General features: G+C 37.1%; 1 protein-coding gene across 1 annotated transcript in view; it reads right to left on the bottom strand.

The window, feature by feature from the left end:
- tcerg1l (transcription elongation regulator 1 like) overlaps nt 1-20,100 on the bottom strand; it is a 112,754-nt gene that overhangs the window by 72,836 nt on the left and 19,818 nt on the right. The window contains exon 5 of the mRNA XM_067430216.1: nt 14,191-14,367. Coding sequence (XP_067286317.1) covers nt 14,191-14,367 — 177 coding nt within the window. The remainder of the gene's footprint in view (nt 1-14,190; nt 14,368-20,100) is intronic.

Genomic DNA, 20,100 nt, shown 5'->3' with positions numbered 1-20,100 from the left:
AGTAGGGAGTGAGACTGTGTTTTTCCGAGATATAAACAGAGTTTTGACTTTTTTTGTTTGCAATTGAGATTTTATATCTCACAATTCAGACTTTTTTTCTCATAATTGTGTTATAAACCTTAAATTCTGAGAAATAAACTCTTTGTCTTCTGATTACTATAGACTACGATGACTTGAGATTAGTTGAGATTTCTTCGAAAACTTCAGTTTCGAAAAATCCGTTTCAATTTATTTTGGTCCCTTATGAGCAATCTGGTGACTACACAAGTAACGCTGCAGAGTGTAAGTAGAAATTTAGTAGATTAGTAGGGTTAGAGTTAAAATAAATTGACAGTTATAATTACATATAGTCAGTAATGTCTGTTGGAGGACCATCACAATAAAGAGTAAGCCGATATTAAGCAGACACTACTCAATACTTGAGAGTTAGTTCGCATGTAGTTGCAAAGTAACTTTTAGTCATCAGACTAAATATCAGAAAATATGTGCAGCACGAGCCTTGAACCCATTGCTGTCTATGAGGAGAAACTGAAGAGATCTCATTCTTGATTTTACTTTCCTATGTGCCATGACATGGTGTTTTTAAAAATAAAAATATTCTGACCCCAGAGTTTTTAATGGTAGTGTATAATTGATCACACGCATTTCATTGCTGTTTTTCTCCAAGTTCTGTGCTTATAAAGTTTTGGCGTGTAAGAAAAATACTTCATAAACACAATAAAAATAGTGCCTTCTCCATTTCATACAGAGGTAAACAGCTGTACTCAAGATGGTACTCATGTTGAAGACAAAAAAGTACCATGGTTCATTCCAAATAACACTATCTAAAGAGACCGGCGGGGCCAGACCAACATGCTGTAAGCAATTTCTGCCACTTTACTAACCACCAGACTGATAACTGACATGTCAGATGGCAGCAGTTCCAACACACAAACGGATTCAACAGGCAGTCAGAATGGCTAAAAAGCGTGGGCTGCTCCCTTGACTCTTTGTTTTGCTGTTAACAGAGTCTAGTTTTGTTACAAAGACGGATCAGATTTCTCAGGACACCTATTTCAGTGATATCTGTCATCTGTCACATTTTATGTGTAGTACTGCAACAACAAAAAAAGTCTCTTACAGCCAGAGGTAAGAATGACCTGAAATGACTTCCGAATTATTTAGTCGTTCTGCTGAGGACACCAGAATCACCAATGGATTTCAAAAATACAGCCCTTGCTAAAAGCCGCTCTAACTAGTCAAGTTTGAGTCTGGTTCAGCAAACCAGCACTATAACCTGCATGGACATTCAACCTATTCAGCATAGGAAAGCATCGCCACATCAAGAGTATATCATAATCAGAGCACCCGATCTACTTATCAAGTGCACTGAAACAAATATTAAAATATAATAATGATGACATATCACATAATTAAAATTAATATAATTAGTCTGCCTTCAGCTCCCCAGTTAATTGCACAGATCTAGGGTGAGGGTTGAAGCAAATGATGTGAGGAAAATACAGCCTAATTTAAATGACAGTAATCTGATTACAGATGAGTTTAACTATTGAAACACTGGTCGCATGAGATTTCATGTTCCCCATCAGGTACACTGTGAAAGCAGACTCCTGGTGAGAACCAAAGCCTCCAAAGCCACAAATGTCAGTTCATTCTAGAGCAGGGCAGTCATTTAATACATTATTCAACACTTCAACATGCTTCTACTTGATCACAGTAGTGTTTTACAATGCTTTATTTGAATAGAATGATACACTGCTACGACATACACATTATGTAAAGTTAAGGGTTTGTTCCTGGAAATAACACCTGCTATTAACTCCACCTCTTACTGTGCCTGCTTGCTTTTATTCAGGATTCTGCCTTTAGAATGTATGCATATATACAGTGGGATCCAAAACGTCTGATTCATGCTGCTGTTTTGTAATTTCCCCATTTTTATAAATTGTTAGCACCATAACAAGCTAAGAGAACCTGAAGAAGGTCACATGCATGATCAGTGTCTCTAAATTAATTGGCCAACATTGGTCAAATATTGAATGTTTTCTTTTTAACTTCCTCTCATAACCGTTCTTTGTTTTTAAGTTCTAGAAATCCACAAATGTTCTGTTATTTACAAGGTTGAATTGAAAAAATCGAATCATCAATGCCGTCTCAAACTTTTGCATTTTTTTATTGTTAGCTAAGAAAATGTATGAAGTCCATGCTACTTATTTATAAGTATTACTGTTATGAATATTTATTAAGACTCATTAAACTGCATTATAAGAAGTCATGCATTTGCTTTTTCAATTTGCATGCTCATAATCCATTATACACTGATTTATAAGTATTAATTAGTCATCCCTATGGTTCCGTGAATATATTTATAATAATGCAACCTGCATTGTTGTAATGTTATTATATTATTGTTACAATGACTTCAATTATTGAGATTTATTTTAAATAATAAATAAGGACTATAAGTAATTATAAGCATGGGCTTCAACGGAAGTGTTATCAAAAAATAGTTTTAATTATTGAAATAAGACTGAAATAATTGCGGACTATGGTAACAGTTTAAAAAACTGATATTTCTTCTAAAACTTCAGGAGCAAAATCTGATAAGCAAGAGACTTAAACCCATTACTGTTTAGGAGAAACAACTGAGATATTAACAAGATCTCATTCACGATTTGACTTTCAAACGGGACGTGGTGTGTTCAAGGCTCTCCTTGAAGCAGACTTGAATATATTCCGCTGAGGAACCCGAGTGAAAAGCTAAACAGAGGGCAGAGATTAGGACATCACCCACAGAGATTAGACCCTCATCTACTCTGACAACCAATCAGAAGCACAGCTTGAAGATTTGAGAGGTTTTCCCCCACCTTTTGATGATTACAAATTTGAAAGGGAATTTTAATGTGGAGGCTTACAAAGGGACAGATAGAGAGGAAAGGAGTGACCCTCTTCAAAAGTCTTAAGAAGAGTTCAGAACTCTTTCAGCGAATCTGGAGGCTCTGCTAATAGCTTTCTTTTCCCCATCCAAACAAAAAGATACTGGTGGAGTTCACTTATTTTAGACATTTGGAGGGCATCTATCCAGATAAGATATGACCTCACATTAAAAAAGGGGGGGAGACAGTATAAATGGAGAAGTGATAATAGTTTTATTCGGCAGCTCAGAGAAGCGGGGAACTTGACAGGCTAAATTGATTTCGGTGTTGGTGTGTAATTCTCAGTGCTATGGGAAACTGGTTTGTAGACAGTAAATCTGTAAAGTCTCCAACTGCTCAGCATAACAATGTGAGAATCAATGTCCTAGGGATCTACAGGAGGGCTTTCTCAGATTGTCAATTAAGCAATAAAATATTCCTACAGAGAAAATGGCAATTATCGGCTCTGTTGGAAGACAATCTGGTGCTGTGTTTAGAAAATAACATGATGACCAGCCGTTTAGAAGATACAAACGCCTAAAGTTTGACACTATAGAATGAGTAATTATATGACTATATACTTATTTTGCAGGAAATTAGATTAAAAAATGGTTTATTTATTAAATAACCATGTGGGAATGCCTATATTTTTTATAATCCATTGAACTTTATCAAATTTGATTATTTTGGATGCAAACTGAAGGATAAGATGATTCATGGTGTCAATATTAAAAAAACTAAACTAAACTAAATAGACTTCATATGAACAGACTATTGTGTGATCAAAGAACAGATATTTATATACTTACTAGTCATTTAGCCCTGTAATAAGAATACTTTCATATGAGATCCTGCTTGACACGCTGAATGGAGTTAATGATTGAGATTTCACAATTCAAAGGCTCAGTGGCTTAAATCTGCTCTTAATTGTGAAAAGAGTCTGCAAATACATCAGACACTGGTTTTTAATAAAAGGCAAACCAGGGCTTGGATAATTACTAGTGTACCATTTCTAGACATGATTGTTAAAAAAAGAACATCCTGAATCCATGTAGAGGATTCAACACTTTATCTTTCTTTTCAAGTGAATCTCATTACCAGCACAATTAGCGATGCGGTCCTGTCTTCAATTATTAATAAAACACACTGTGTGTGCCGCTGTGGTGAGTTTGGCCACAACTGACACAATTGTTGCTGTGCGTGTGTGTGACGCCAAAACATGGAAATGAAGACAGAGTGACAGATCTGTTTTTCACAGTGTGACGCTGACTGGCACACATTCAAATATGCCATTCGCACATCATCGCATTTTAATCTGGTGATGAGTGATGCTCACGCTGTCAACTGAGAAAAAAATGACACGCAGACATGCTTTTGCACCGTTGCCATTCTTATTCAAATTTGTTATAGTCAGGCTGGCATTTTCAGCGATAAAAATATCATATAGGTTTTGAATTAACAATATACACCGATCAGGCATAACATTATGGTAAAGTGAATAACACTGATTATCTCTTTATCACAGAACTTGTTAGTAGGTGGGATATATTAGACAGCAAATTAACATTTTGTCCTCGATGTTGATGTGTTAAAAGCAGCAAAAAATGGGCAAGCATGAGGATTTGAGCAAGTTTGACAAGGGCTAAATTGTGACTGTTAGACGACTGAGTCAGAGCTTCTCCAAAACTGCAGCTCTTGTGGGGTGTTCCCGGTCTGCAGTGGTCAGTATCTACCAAAAGTGGTCCAAAGAAGGAACGGTAGTGAACTGGCGACCGAGTCATGGGCAGCCAAGGCTCACTGATGCACATAGGGAGCGAAGCCTGTGCCATCCGATCAAACAGATGAGCTACTGTAGCTCAAACTGCTCAAGAAATGAATGCTGGTTCTGAAAGAAAGGTGTCAATGCACAGTGCAATACAGAACTGGACCATGGAGCAATGGAAGAAGGTGATCTTGTCTAGTAAATCACATTTCCTTTAAAATCATGTGGATGGCCAGGTGCATCGCTTACCTGGGGAACACATGGCACCAGGATGCACTATGGGAAGAAGGCAAGCCGACAGAGGCAGTGTGATGCTTTGGGCAATGTTCTGCTGGGAAACCTTGGGTCGTCAATGTGGATGTTACTTTGACTCGTACCACCTACCTAAGCATTGTTGGAGACCATGTACACCCTTTCATTGAAACAGTAGTCCCTGGTGGCTGTGTCCTCTTTCAGCAGGATAATGTGCCCTGCCACAAAACAAAAATGGTTCAGGAACGAGATTGAGGTGTTAATTTGGCCTCCAAATTCCCAAGATCTCAATTCAATCAAGCATCTGTGGGATGTGCTGAACAAACAATTCCGATCCATGGAGGCCCCACCTTGCAACTTGCAGGACTTAAAGGATCTGCTGCTAACATCTTGGTGCCAGATACCATGGCACCCCTTGAGGGGTCTAGTGGATCCATGTTCCATGTCTCGACAAGCTGTTTTGAGGGACCAACATGATATTAGGTTATGCATAATGTTATGCCTGATCAGTTAATAGATACCAGTATACTGCCATATCCAAACTAAATACAGCATATACTATATATGTGTATATAAAAAAATAAAATGCCTGCATATAAAATATAATAAACAAATGACTGAATAACAAGGACTGAATAACTTTAATATCCATGACAATGGTCTTCTAATTTAAAATACAATATATTTTTTGTCTTCACTTTCAGGCATATTATTATTATTATTATTATTATTATTAGTATTATTATTATTAGTATTATTATTATTATTATTATTATTATTATTATTATTATTATTATTATTATTATTAAATTGTAACCAAAATAATAAGCAATGATATTTTATTAATTGTACTAATTATTATAAAAAATAATTAATAATAATATATACACACACACAAAATCGTATTATACATATACATATGTTTTACCCTGTCTGCTATTAATGAAACAAATTGATAAACCGCTCCAAACTCTTGAAATCAACTCTACGAATGTCTTATAGTCTACATGAAACTGGAACAGCAGAAACTATTTTATCATTGAAGAATTGTAAAGGCATCATGACAACCCTGATGTCACATTCCCTGTGTGTTTTTGTGGACTTTTAGGTTATTTCCTGTTGTGTGTTTTGTTTTGTAGTCCCTTGTAGTTTTTCATGCTGATTTAGTTTTCCAGGTGTTTTCTATCTGTTACGCCCCCTTGTTACCTTGTTAGCTTCTATATTTATAGTACTTGTGTTTCACCCGTGGTTTATCAGTCGTTGTATGTATGTGTTGTTGTGGTGTCATGAGTGCCTTGGTTCTCTTAGTTTTCCTCCGTAAATGTTCCTGCACGTAGATCCGCTTCCTTGTCTGCTCATTCCACACTCATCGTTACACCTGATAAATATGCTAAATCACGGCTCTATGCAGGGAGTTTCTAGGGGGCAAACTGCTCATCTAAATGTGGTACCAAATTCATATCGAGCATCCTCAGAGTCATTAGTGAATCTCTTAGTCCAGTCAGAGTTCGTAATATTAATGAAAGCTGTGCTAGAGACCTCTCCACTTTAATCATCCTCATCTCTCTCGCTCTTTATCGCTCTCCGGTGACCTTTTCAATCAATTAAAGCTTTAAGGCTGACCTGATCAGTGTGAACAAGAGTAGTACAAGCTGTCCACGAGTCCATGAGGTGGGAGAGAGGAGAGCTGAGAGAGATCAGAGATGTGGCCAGTGCAATCACCGCTTGAGCGGAAGCTCGACTAAATAAAACATATAGAGAGACTTGTATAAATGTAATGTATACATGTTTTTTTTCATGTTTTTGGAAGTCTTAAATGCTCACCAAAGCTGCGTAGTCTTCAGTGTCACATGAACCTTCAGCAATTATTCTATGCTGATTTGCTGCTCAATGAATATGTCTGGCTAAAGGAGCAGCATCATTTTAAATGGAAATCTTTTATGTAAGGTATAGTTTACATCCAGCCGCTTTGCGTCGGGGTTTCTTATGACCCTGATGTTTCTTAGCACCCTCAGGATGTACATCATTCAGCATTTTACACGTTACATAAGTAAATAATTTGACATGAAATATTGATCAAAGTCTAAATATTTGATTAGCTCTTTAAACGCAAAGCTTCCAGGGAGAGAGCAGTTGCTAGCAAGTGGCAACTTCAAACTAGACAGACATTCAAGGGATACAGTACAGTCATATCATACTACTAATTACATGGCATTTCGACCAAACGGCACCCTTCCGGTCTCTGTCTTGAATATGACTTAGATTGGCCGCTAGGCTCCAGAAAGGAGTCAATCCCATAGGCCCCTTATGTTAAAATGCCCAACTTTATGCTGCATTCACACCGGACACGAATGAATTACATGTTAAGTCAATGCAGAGGCGCGAATAGGCATTCTGCGGCGCAATTTGCATGAATGGCACGGCAAGAATCACGCGAATTGATCTGAACTCGTGATTCGCGTGAAACACGCAAATCGCTCAAGTTGAAAAATCTAAACTCGTGTTAACCAATAAGGAGTCTGCTTACTGCTGTCACGTGGTGAAGTGATGGATGGGAAAACCCGAGGTCAGAGTAATTTAAAAAAAATTATATTGTTATTGTGTCACAAAATGTAGTTTTCAGGCGAGAATGTAGTTGTTTAAAGCTCAAATATGTGGTATATTTATTAAGAGAAAGCCTATTTGAAAATTTGATCTGGCGTTTTCGGAGGTGTGAGACCCAGGCGATCAGCGGTGCTTAGCGCTCATCAACCCCGGTGAGAGCAGTCTTAACTCGGCTAGTCCTTCTGCCGACTGCCGCTGCCTGGCAGAAGCCCCTCCTATGACGCGAATTTGCATCTGTTGTGTAGTGAATGTCACGCAAATGAAGCGAATTGTTTCAAAATGTTCACGAGTCCAACTTCCTGTGAATAGCGCGATTTATTCGCGTCCAGTGTGAATGCAGCATTACAGCAGAAAAAAGACTTGTACAAAAAGTTTTGGTCTATATAGCTAATTTTTGCCCTTCATGACAACTGTTTTATAACTCATACGTTTAAATTATTCTTTATAGTTTGAAGTTCTGCATTATTAAGGGTTTGGCCACTTGAGTGACTTTAGATGGATTGCCTCTGCCGTCCTGTCGAGCACAGCTTTTACCAACCAGGCACCTCAGCTTCACCCACATTCCACACCCCATTTTGGGTTAACTGGAAGCGACGCGCCGCCAAGATGGTGAATACCGGCTTTACTGTCACTTATGACAATTCAATTTAATGCAACTTTACTAAATAAAAATATCAATGTCTTTCAAAAAAATAAATAATCAGTGTTAAATGTTTAGGAGGGCCTATTTGATTGATTGTATTTTCATCAGTCATCAAGCCTGTAAACACTGGTTACTGACACGAAGATGTACCTTCATTTTCCCCAGGTTTATTGCTCCCAAACCAGCCATCATGTTTTCAGCCCATTTCAAGTTTGATTTTGAGACGTTACAAAGCGATGAAATGGCTGAGTTGTTTACTTGCTTTTTAATTAGTCTTCCCATTGACACCATTATTATCTTCATTCAGGCTGATGAGAACACACACAAAAACAAGAGGCGGATTTATTACATGAACCAATCATAACGATCATATCCAGTCATAGTGCGATGGAGCCATTGCCTCCTCTATTACCCCTTACTAAACTCACTAGGGGCTCTTTATTAAGTCCACGGCACAAGAGATGCGGCATCTCGCTGTCACTTTATCTGGAGGTGTTTCTGTTGGACAGTGTTACTTGTGTAAAACGTTTACACTGTGACTTTTACACTTTGTAATGTCACAAAAAATAAATTATATTGATTATTTTGTCACCCAGTGTTATTTTTAGCAGACACTGCCTGCCTTACCTCCTCGGAGTAAACACCCCTGATTGCTTGTTAAAAATATTAATGTCGACACATTTTGCAAAATGCTGGAGTTATGGCATCCTACCATAGACTGTAAAAAATATGGACGACGCATCTTACTGCCTTCCACTGTAGAAAAGAGAAGCCGCCACGGCAGTATACTGGTGTCTATATTAAAATATACAGGCATAACATTATGCATAAACTAATATTATGATGGTCCCTCAAACAGTCCTGACTTATCAAGGCATAGACCATGGGTCAAGGATTGCTGTGGTATCTGGCACCAAGATGTTAGCAGCAGAACATTTAAGTCCTGTAAGTTGTGAGGTGGGGCCTCCATGGATCGGACTTGTTTGTTCAGCACATCCCACAGATGCTTGATTCAATTGAGATCTGGGGAGTTTGGAGGGCAAGTCAACACCTCAAACTTGTTGTGCTCCTTGAACCATGCGCAGTAGTGACCTCTGGACCGGAGTCTGCACAGTAGAGAGCAGGAAGCTCTCGTGATATCAAAAGGCGGCCCACACTCTTGCAGATGCAGAACAATTCAGTATTTTATGGATTCAGTTTTTTTTTTTTTTTTTACATGAGTGCGGCAGGCTTGCATCCAACCAGTTTGACCCCCTTGACCAGCGTACTACTGTTCTGAGATAAGTTTGTAATGAGAGAGAGAGAGAGAGAGAGAGAGAGAGAGAGAGAGAGAGAGAGAGAGAGAGATGTGAAGATTTGTCAGTGAAGGTGTTTATCAGTTCTCAGAAAACTCCAAATTAATCTCCAAAGTGTTATCTTTATGCCCAAGCAGTGAAGACACTTCTTATGTAAATCATGACCTACTAATGCCGCTGTTATCAGACATAATGTCATTTGCATAATTGCCCCCTCATTCAGCAGCCCGGCTTGTTTAAATTTTGACCTTTGACTTTTGATGGGTCACACCTTGTGTAAGTCATGAAAACTCCATGAGTGACACAAACTCAAGACTCCATCCACGTAATATAGCTAGTAAAAGGCATCTATAGACACCATAAGCTTTGTGAATTTGGCAGACAACACATTAGCTGCAACATAGATAAACATCTCTAAACTGACTCACCGCAACTTCATGTTGATAATGTAATCTAAAACTTTTTATACTGTAATATACAATTTTTGATCAAACAAAACTCTATCATTTATTTGTGGGGGAAAAAAATTGGTTTGGCAACAATGGAGTCACATTCGGGGCATTAGTTGAAAGCCTAATCTCTCAGCACAGATGTGTAGGACTCCTGTAATTCAGGCATTTGAAGAGAGCTCAAAGCCGCCTCCATTGGCAGTAAAGGACTCCCCCCGCAGCCCTGGCACCAACAGAGAGCATGGTAGCCTAAATATAAGAGACTCAACTCATGCACATTGATATAATGGCAACTTCTGCTTTCAAAAGCATGCATCCATTGCAACTGCCATCAGCATCCACATCCACATCACTGGCTCTATTTGGCTCTACGTAGGAAGCATCATATGCATCCTCCCGTCATGAAGGTTGATCCAAATGGTAGGCAGCATAATTATTCTAAAATACCTTCTGTTTGGCTTAATTCAAAGGTAGTCACATGAATCACATGAAAAGCATGCACTGTGTAGCACTTACCATCTAAGATGGGGAACATTTATTTTAGTTGGCAGATAAAAATAGAGAAATAGTTTAATATATACTTTATTCAATATTAAAATGTATTCAGTTCAATATAATTTAAAAAAGGACAAATTGCCCTATATTTGAATGCGTTGTGCATTTTTATGTATCATATATTGTTAGCTTAGAAACATGTTAACGATGTTAACCAAACGGAATAGTGGAAAAAACTATTCCTCTCAAATTTCTACACTTTGTACAATACAAATGGTGCCAACACAGCTTCAATGACACATCACTCACTGACATTTTTTTGGGCCAAAAAAATGACCAAAAATGCTGGTGGTGGCTGGCAAAAAAATAAATTAAAAAAACAATAGAAGGGAAAGAGTTAACGTATGTACACTTAAATATTATGTACACTTAAATATATGGCATCAAAATAATTGATACAAATATTTAAACATTAAAAATGCGTGACATAAATACTATTTTATAAATGTTTTATACGTATATGTAAAAATATATATAAAATATTTATTTTATTAGCTATAGACAAGTTATAGACATTCAAAAGCATCATTGTTTTTAATATGGGATCATTCACACTTAAGGTTCAGTTATTAACTATTAACTAGTTGCTTATTAGCGTGCATATTACTAGGATATTGTTTATTAGAACTTATAAAAGAACTTATAAAGCACATATTAATTCCTAATTCTGCATGACCTTGTTCTACATCCCTTAATCTTACACAATACCTAAACTTAAATGCTACAAAAACTACCTTACTAATATTAATAAGCAGTAAATTAGGAGTTTGAGACGTAGTAAATAGTGAATGTGTTCCCCATACTAAAGTGCTACCAAATATATAAAACCATAACAGAAACTCTTCTAAACTAGCATAACAAAATCTCAAAAACTACTAAATCTCCCACTTAATGATAAACTTACACACACACACACACACACACACACACACACACACACACACACACACACACACACACACACACACAAAATAATAATAACACTTTGCCATGGCAAAGAATGCTGGGACATAGTAATCCCAGTCCAGTTTCGGTTCAATTTAAGTTAGTCTAAATGAAGAGAAACAAGTTCATAAAACTCAAAAGAATGAAACAATTCAGATTACTTAATGTATCAGTTATGAGAACTCAAAAGAAAAATGTAAGTTATAAATACTCATAAAACTTAATTAGTTTGAACTAGGGATGTCACAAGTAGCGGTAAATCAGTACTAAGTGATGTGATAAGGTGCAACCGGCCATGAGCCTAATTTAGAAAGGAGTGATAAAAACTCACTGTGCAAAAGTGTTTCCAATCATTTAGCTGCCTGTTAAATTGGATTGCGGGTTAATTATTAAGGATGTCAATTAAACTTGCTCTATTCTGTCTTATATAAGTTACAATCCTTAAACTCAGCATCCAGAGAGGGCCATGCACCTCCATTATCTTCCCTTACTCACACTGTACGACAACAATTCCTGCCTTAAGAGTTAGATTGCAATCAGAAAAAAAAATCACAAAGTCAGTTATAATTCAAATGCAGTGGGCTGATGTTCTGTGGACCAGAGTGATCCAGTTACCACGGCATCAGACAAACATGCATGCACATCGTTAATGCTAAATTAAAAGCCCTTCGGGGTTTGCTGGCCTGTTTGCTTTAATGTTGCTTTTGAGGCCTGGATGAGAGGAAGTAATTCTAGGGGAGGATTCCTGTCATCCATAGGGGGCATATTGACATGACCGCAGCCACATTTCCTATTGATTCAAGGCAGAGAATCTATCCCTCACACCCACATACAAGACTGGAGGTGAAAAATACATACATTTGCTTGATAAAATATATAGATCTGCGCTCAGACTCTTGTTCACACTCGTATTGACACTCGCGCACGGTTTTTCACCTCAGTCAATTCACAAGCAAGAGGGACTGAGCAAGTTCACTGAACAACAGATGAAAAAAAACAGTTAATCAATATGCATGAAGGCAGAGAAATGGACAGAAAGAAAAAGAGAGAAAGAAAGACTGGAAGTAAAAAGGATACGCTCTGTCCGTTTCCCCAAACGAACGGCTGTACTTCTCCTTTCAGTTCAGTCATTATGCGCTGACCCTTGATTTAAACCCGTCAACCTCAGCCAAGTGAAACTCTTACTTTTTGAAGAGAAATGGGAACGCCGCGGAAAGAACAACACCTAAACAAACTCAGCAACGCGATGGGTGCTCAAGCAGCAACATTTCTTGTAATTGCTAGGGGAAGTCCAAGCCAACAACCATAACACCCTCAAATTTCCTCTCAAATCTAATAAGTCTGCACCAGAATGCACTGTGAAACCTTTCTTTTAATGCATGCTGAGTTTAAAGTGAAGGAATAAAACAACATGCAGACTATTTCTGACAACCCAGGACTAAAAAACTGCAACATTTGCATAACCAAAGGCATTTGCAATTACAATTCACCAATTAGGGCATCAGAAGCTTTGTGAGAAAGCAGGCCCTCATTATGAACCCAAGAATCATACCAAGTGGGTCAGATCTAGAGAAAACAACACAACGCAGGTTGGTTTAAACCTGAGGCCGAAGAAAAAAGATGAAGCATTGATGATGAGAGAGTGTTTCTGGTATAGTTTGATAAAGACAGTTTAGTGCACACCAAACGGGATCCAACTGTAATAATTAGTAACATTAATCAACAAAAATAAATCAACATTCAAGCTACTAACAAAAAGTTAAAAAGTTGCTCATAATTTGATCATGTGTAAGTGAAACAACTGCTCTTAAAAGCACATTATTGAGTCATCCACTCATCCGATTCGATCAACAACACTGATTCTTTTAGGAAGTAAACAACTGACTATTTTAATGAATGAATCATTGTGTCATTCAGTCAAATGTTTATGTGATCAAAAAGTGCATTCTTTTGACTGTGTAGCAGAAGAATAGGCAAGTTTGGGGACATGCTTTAACAGACCGCAGACCAGTGATTCTTTAAACCACTCACTCATCATATTCAGTCAACAACACTGATTTTTGATTTCTGATTATGAATGTGTCATGAATCACTGAATCAAGTCAACTGATTCATCCAAACACAGTGACTCATTCAGTGGTGAAACAAATTACTATAAGTTTGTCATTATTCACTCATCCAGTCCATTTAAATACACAGATTAAATCAGGAAACACGAAAATAGCCGTCCTTACGAGTGAGTCATTAAATTATTCACTCATCCGATTCATTCAGGTTGACTATTGCTGTGTCCCAATTCACATACTATTGCTACACCCTGTTTTTGTGAAGAAAAGGTACTTTTGACTGCGTAGCACTATAAAAAATGCAGTAATGCCTCTACTGTGTGTTGCTTGGTGAAGCTCAATGGTTCATGCGGCTTTGTTTGAAAACATTTTCCTTGGTAGAGAATGCACAAAGTAATTGGCAAAATCTTGTCTAAAATGTAAGTTACTCATTCACGATCATGCATTCTTAAATGAGTCACAAACCACTGTGACAGTTATATCACACCATGTTGACTGAACAAACTTGACTATTTTGGAAACAGCTGAGCTGCTGTCACTGCAAAATGTAATCAAGTTAGAAGGTCACTACTTTTAGTCAGTCACTCCCCAAAACTGCAGCTAGGATAGGATCCTTCGGGACAGCAGTGTTTGATAGAGGCCGCTGAGGATTTATTTCATGGGCACAAAGACACTAATAAAAGCATTTTCTGTTGCACTCCTACCTGAACGAGGTGCCATCAGAAACGGAAGCTTGATGGGTGAGAACGAGAGCAGGTGGAGAGGGTGAGCGGAAGAGACAGATGGTCCCTGTGTCACGTCAGAATCCATCGCCATCATGGCTGCTGCTGCCAGAGCGATCCGCTTAGAACTTCCTGCTCGCTTAATGGCCCTGGGACAACCTGCAAAGAAAAATAAAGACTGCTAAAAGAAGTGCATAACTGTGGTTTGCAGCATTTGCAACAGTTGTTTTTTTTTTTTTTTTTTTTTTGCTGGCCATTCTAATAGAATGTGCTCATGTTTATAAATGTTTATTTAAATAGTTGGACATGAACTGGGATGGGAAAATGGTCCCAGTAATGTTTATGTGGGGCTGGATAGGATTCACATCATCAAACTGCCAGCTAAAGTCACCATGAAGTCAAAATGACAATTAGTATTTCTTTTTTGTGGAATATGTTTGCATTTCAAAGCATTTGTTTGAGTTTCGCTTGGATATAAGTCACAAAAAGAGGCTTACAACATTTCATGCTGACTTTAAATGCATGATGTTTTAGAGATGTATTTTGTGTCTTTAATCATTTTACTATGTGTAATCTGCCTGCATAACAATACCATCAACAGTCAACTTGAAAACATATTTGCAATACATTTTCTGTTTTTTTCTTTGGATTGATGCTACCATAAATAGGCTAAATAGTGTATTTTTTTTGACTTCAGAATCTACTGTGTTGCATATGTAAAACAAGAATGTCAGTAAACAGTCCTATAAACACAGATTCTTCATGTTCCATCATGTGAATCAGTGGAGGTTTGAACAATGTGTGTTTTCTTTTCCACTAGATGCCGTATGCAAGCCTGTCTTTGTTTAAGGGTTTAACTGGCTGCCAAATGTTTCATAGGCTTTTCCCTTTGAGTTTCATCAAAGTTAAAAACCTTATCAAATCTGAACTAAATCCCGACCCTCACACACAAATAGCTACTATATGCGATTGAGTGAACAAGGCAAACTCTATAGCTGCGCATTAGACACATTAGAAATGTGGTTTGTAAGTGAATTATGTGGAGTCATGACCACCATGCAAGCAAAGTCAACTTCATCCACAGGAAAAAAAATTGCAGCAAATGAAACAAATGTAATATGGATAAAGTTACAGAGAACCCATAGCCGTTATATCAATATGTGCACTCACTCGCTGGGAATCAAATCCATGACCATAAGTGTACTTACAGCGAGCTCTACCAACTCCTTATATCCTGATTTACATAACATTTCATTCAAGATTTACCTTCTATAGTCCATTTCAGAATGTTTGTAAACAATGGGCACCAGGATACTTCCGGGTGGCAGAATGCGAGCGGCTTCTATTGACAAACTGAAGAGATCAGCCGGCTACTGTAAACGGTTAAGTAGTTAAGAACATTGTTGTTGATTAAAGTTGAAACTATGATGAAAACTTTTTGTGTTTGGGGTTACGCCGTCAGATATACAGCAAAAGGTGTAGGATTTTATCAATTTCATTCAGAAAGAAGTAAATATATCCAGCAAAACCTGTGGGTGAGGAGGCTAAAGCCAGTGGACGTCGTCAAAAGTGGCGCTACAGTATTATTCTCAAAACGGTCCATCTACAAAATCATAGCAGAGCATAATTATCTTCAGCTGGGGAAATTCGAGGCTAATATTAAGAAACTTTAGATCTATGTTAAAGATCGAACTCATTGCCAGTCACTGCCTGAAGTAAAAGTAGGAAGAGACCGAACTTCTAGTGTCATGTAGGCTACTGATCGAATGTCAATGGAAGAAATAGGAAAAGCAAAACATAGTTGTAGGCTGATGGATGATTGATGCGTGTACCACATTGAGCAAGGATAGGCATTTCATGTATTGCTATCTCCTGAATTAATTAATCAGTCCTTCAATAATCATGTTAACTATGTCTGAATCCCGAGCAATTGACTAGCGTTGCCATAGGAACGCTTCGGCTTTTGCCAACCGGAAGAGCGTTTATTTGTTGTTTTCACGTCATGGTGAATTGTCCTATTATCTTAGTACATACTGTACAGGCCACAAGTCGGTGTGCTTTGTTTTTTTTTGTTTTTTTTAACTACACTGTAAAAAAAGATTTTTCGAAATAAGTGTGTTACAAGAAAATACTATTTCAGTCTTTTTACTTCAAAATTTCAAACTTAAAGGAAGTGTATGTAAGATTGTGGCCAAAACCGGTACTGCAATCACTATCCGCTCTCCCGTAACGTTTGTAGATCTGCAGCTGTGGTAACTAGAGCAACCCGGATGCCCAAACACTACTGACCCATGATTGGTCGATTAGGTGGAGGGCGGAGCTTAAGGCCAAAACACAACATGTCATCATCAAATTCAGCTGAGGGCTGCAACAACAACTTTTAAATTTCAATATCCTGGCCGGACTACTGTTGTTAGTGATATAAGTATATGAAATTAACACGATTTCTTAATGTTTACCGACATTTCCGGGCCATTTTATGACTAATTGAAATACATTTCTTACATACAGTTCCTTTTATTCAATGTGATACGGGCCGTTGTATGACTTGAGAAATTAATTTCTGAGTGAAATCTGTTTCTACATTATTGATTTTTAGTATATGAATTCTTAAAGATCTAAAACTGATTATATGCATAATCTAATCTTGAAGCACTATAGTATGGAACATGAAGGTGACTCCAATAAAGCATTGCAAATAGCATAATTGACTCCTTTCACAGTCTAATGACTTGTGTATTTTTATATTTGTATGTTTGAATATTTTGCCATAAACAACAAATATATAGTATTTTACATTATAATCAGAAAAAAAGTCAATAATTTGGGATTTTCAATTATACACAATTTTCTATTAAATTTCACAAATGATGATAAATAAAGAAACAGCAAGCAACATAATTAAATGATTATTAAACATAAATAAAATTAATTCAAATATGATTTTTTTGAAGTAGAAAGACTTTTTTAGTGGTAGTGATGTAAAAACTTATTCAAAATAAGTACATTCTCAGAAAAAAAGGTACAGAGGCTGTCACTGGGGCGGTGCCTTTTCAAAAGGTAATCTTTTGTTCATTTTACACGAATACCCTATTAGGTACTCATATTTACACTTTAACTATAATATGTACCTTTAAATGACCAATAGCACCCTTTAAGTACAAAAGTGTACCTTTTGAAAAGGTAGACCCAAGTGACAGCTTTTGTATTGTGATATGTGATTTTCAGACGCAGCCATGCATTTTTGGGCGTCAAATAATGGCGCAAATACCAATAAATTGACTACTGCAGTTGCATGATTCCTTTTAATAGTCTCCTCCTATAAATTTTATCTGAAACTCCTACAAATGCATATGCAGTAAGGTCAGAATAACTGTCCATGGTTTTTAGCGCTAATATTTTACTGCAAATCATTAGTAAATCCTGACAGTAGCTTTTTTAACACCGATAGAGGGTTTGCTCTGTTAGTAAATCTGGCCCTTAGTATGATTTGCTTTGGTTCATTGTTAAAAATTCTTTATTGCAGACCTTGTTGACATGCCTAGCCAAAGTGGATGATCATTGTTGTGTTCTCCAATGCACCTAACCTCACTGTTGTCAAAACCCAGATGAAGATCCTTTATTAGTCACCTGGGTGAGCAAACACACACACATGATCTCCACCGTTTTCAGCATCTGCCTCCCCTGAGCGAGGGAAATGCTATTTAACGAAACCTTGAAGAGATCTTTGGAGTGAGCAGGCGGGTTGTTTCTTCCACGCTGAGCAGCCGAAACACTTTATCTAATGGTACTGAGTGGGCGGATCAGAGCCAACCAGAGCAGTTAGCATGCACATGTACCGCACTGGAAATCAGGCCACCGGGGAATATATCATATGGAACCACTCCAGCACATCCACTCTCCCATACTGCGAGAACGTTAAGAAGGCGGAAAAACAGAGGGTTGGGGGGAAGGAATACTCTGTCATCTGACAGCTGAAGCTAAGGGTATGGGGAATGTGGATTAAAATCTACTAACCTTTTAGCGTGATAGTAATGATAAATGTGGATCTAACTGGTTCACTTAAACACCTAGCCACAGGAGATGAAGTGACAGGTGCAGAGATCACATAAACAATGCATCGTTCATCAAGAAGTGCTCTCCACGGACATGACGTGAAATAGAAACCTTGAATTATACAACCACTGAGGGCTTCTCACGAGAGCCAGCCCAGCCACTTTTACAGAGGCAAATCCTCAAAGGCAACACTGCTCAAAAACAAAGTACTCAAGATATGATATGATATCTATATATAATAGAATATATATATATATATATATATATATATATATATATATATATATATATATATATATATATATAGAATAGAATAGAATAGAATAGAATAGAATATATATATATATATAGAAACAAACATCTTCCTTTATGTCGCTGCATGGGTGCAGCCTCTTGACTCTTGACAGGTTTAACAAAAAAGAGAAGCACTATAAATACTGTGGTGGCCAAAGGCTGCAGGAATGAGGACATTTCCCCAGTCTCCAGGGTAGCAATTACTGCTGTGCTCCAAAGAAGTGCCCTAAAACCTGCATAAGACAACTCCTTATGACTTATGCTTTTATGAGTTACATTTGAACAACAATTTGTTTTGACATCTCAGCCATTTACCCCATGATAGTATACAGTACATCTGAGTGATTCTTCAAGCTATACAGTTTGAACTGGTCCAGATATTTTTTTACAGTATAAAATAAAATCTTTTTTTTTTCAGATTTATCCGAAAGCAAGTATTAGCATTTATATTTTGATTTTATTGTTTTCCTTGTCCCACTTCAAACTCAAATAACAATATTTATATTTTTTTATAAAAAATATGAATTAGTATATTTATCAAATATGATAATACAACAAAAAAGTGAAGAAAAAAACATGAACTATATTAATAGTTTTATTTATTTTCTCTTTTTTTGTGAATAAATATAATAGCCCTTTTTAGAAAAGTTACAACTTTCCCTTAGTCACACCAGCCAACAATTAAGGTGCTAATAAAATTGTATCAAAAGTTATAAAGCTAGAAATATAGAACAAGTAAAAAAAAAAAAAAAAAAAGTGTATCACATTTTTTCCCTCATAACTGTGAGATATAAGTTGTAATATTTACAACTTAAAATAACTCAATTTTAATACTGTTGTAAAACAATTTGTTTAAAACAATGGGGAAAAACTGAATTGTGAGATATGGATACAGTTTTGAGAAAACAAAGTCTCACAATTAATATTTTTTATATTTTCACAAAAAAATAGGAATTGTGAGATATATAATTGCAATTGCGGAAAAAATAAATAAATAAATAATTAGTACATTTATATAGCACTTTTCTAGGCACTCAAATCGCTTTACATAGAAGGGGGAATCTCCTCAACCACCACCAATGTGCAGCATCCACCTGGATGATGCGACGGCAGCCATATTGCACCAGAACGCTCACCACACACCAGTATAGTGTCCCCATCACTATACTATGGTGTTAGGACCCACACAGACAACAGGGAGAGCGCCCCCTGCTGGCCTCACTAACACCTCCAGCAGCTCCTGGTTTTCCCAGTTGGTCTCCCATCCAGGTACTGATCCAGGCTCAGCCCTGCTTAGCTTCAGTGGGAAACCAGTCTTGCGCTACAGGGTGATATGGCTGCTGGCAGAAAAAAGGCAGAATTGCTAGTTTATATTTTGCTAAATATATTATTTATAAGTATCAATATATTACCATTTTTACGATAAATGTTCTAAAACATGAATGAACTAATGAATGAATGAATGAATGAATGAATGAATGAATGAATGAATGAATGAATGAATGAATGAATGAATGACATAAAATAACTCAAACTTAAACT

This window comes from Pseudorasbora parva, chromosome 21, assembly GCF_024679245.1.
Source record: "Pseudorasbora parva isolate DD20220531a chromosome 21, ASM2467924v1, whole genome shotgun sequence".
In the NCBI taxonomy this organism is placed as follows: Eukaryota; Metazoa; Chordata; class Actinopteri; order Cypriniformes; family Gobionidae; genus Pseudorasbora; species Pseudorasbora parva.
Note: the sequence above shows the minus strand (reverse complement) of the source record. Positions and strands in the feature narration are given on the sequence as shown.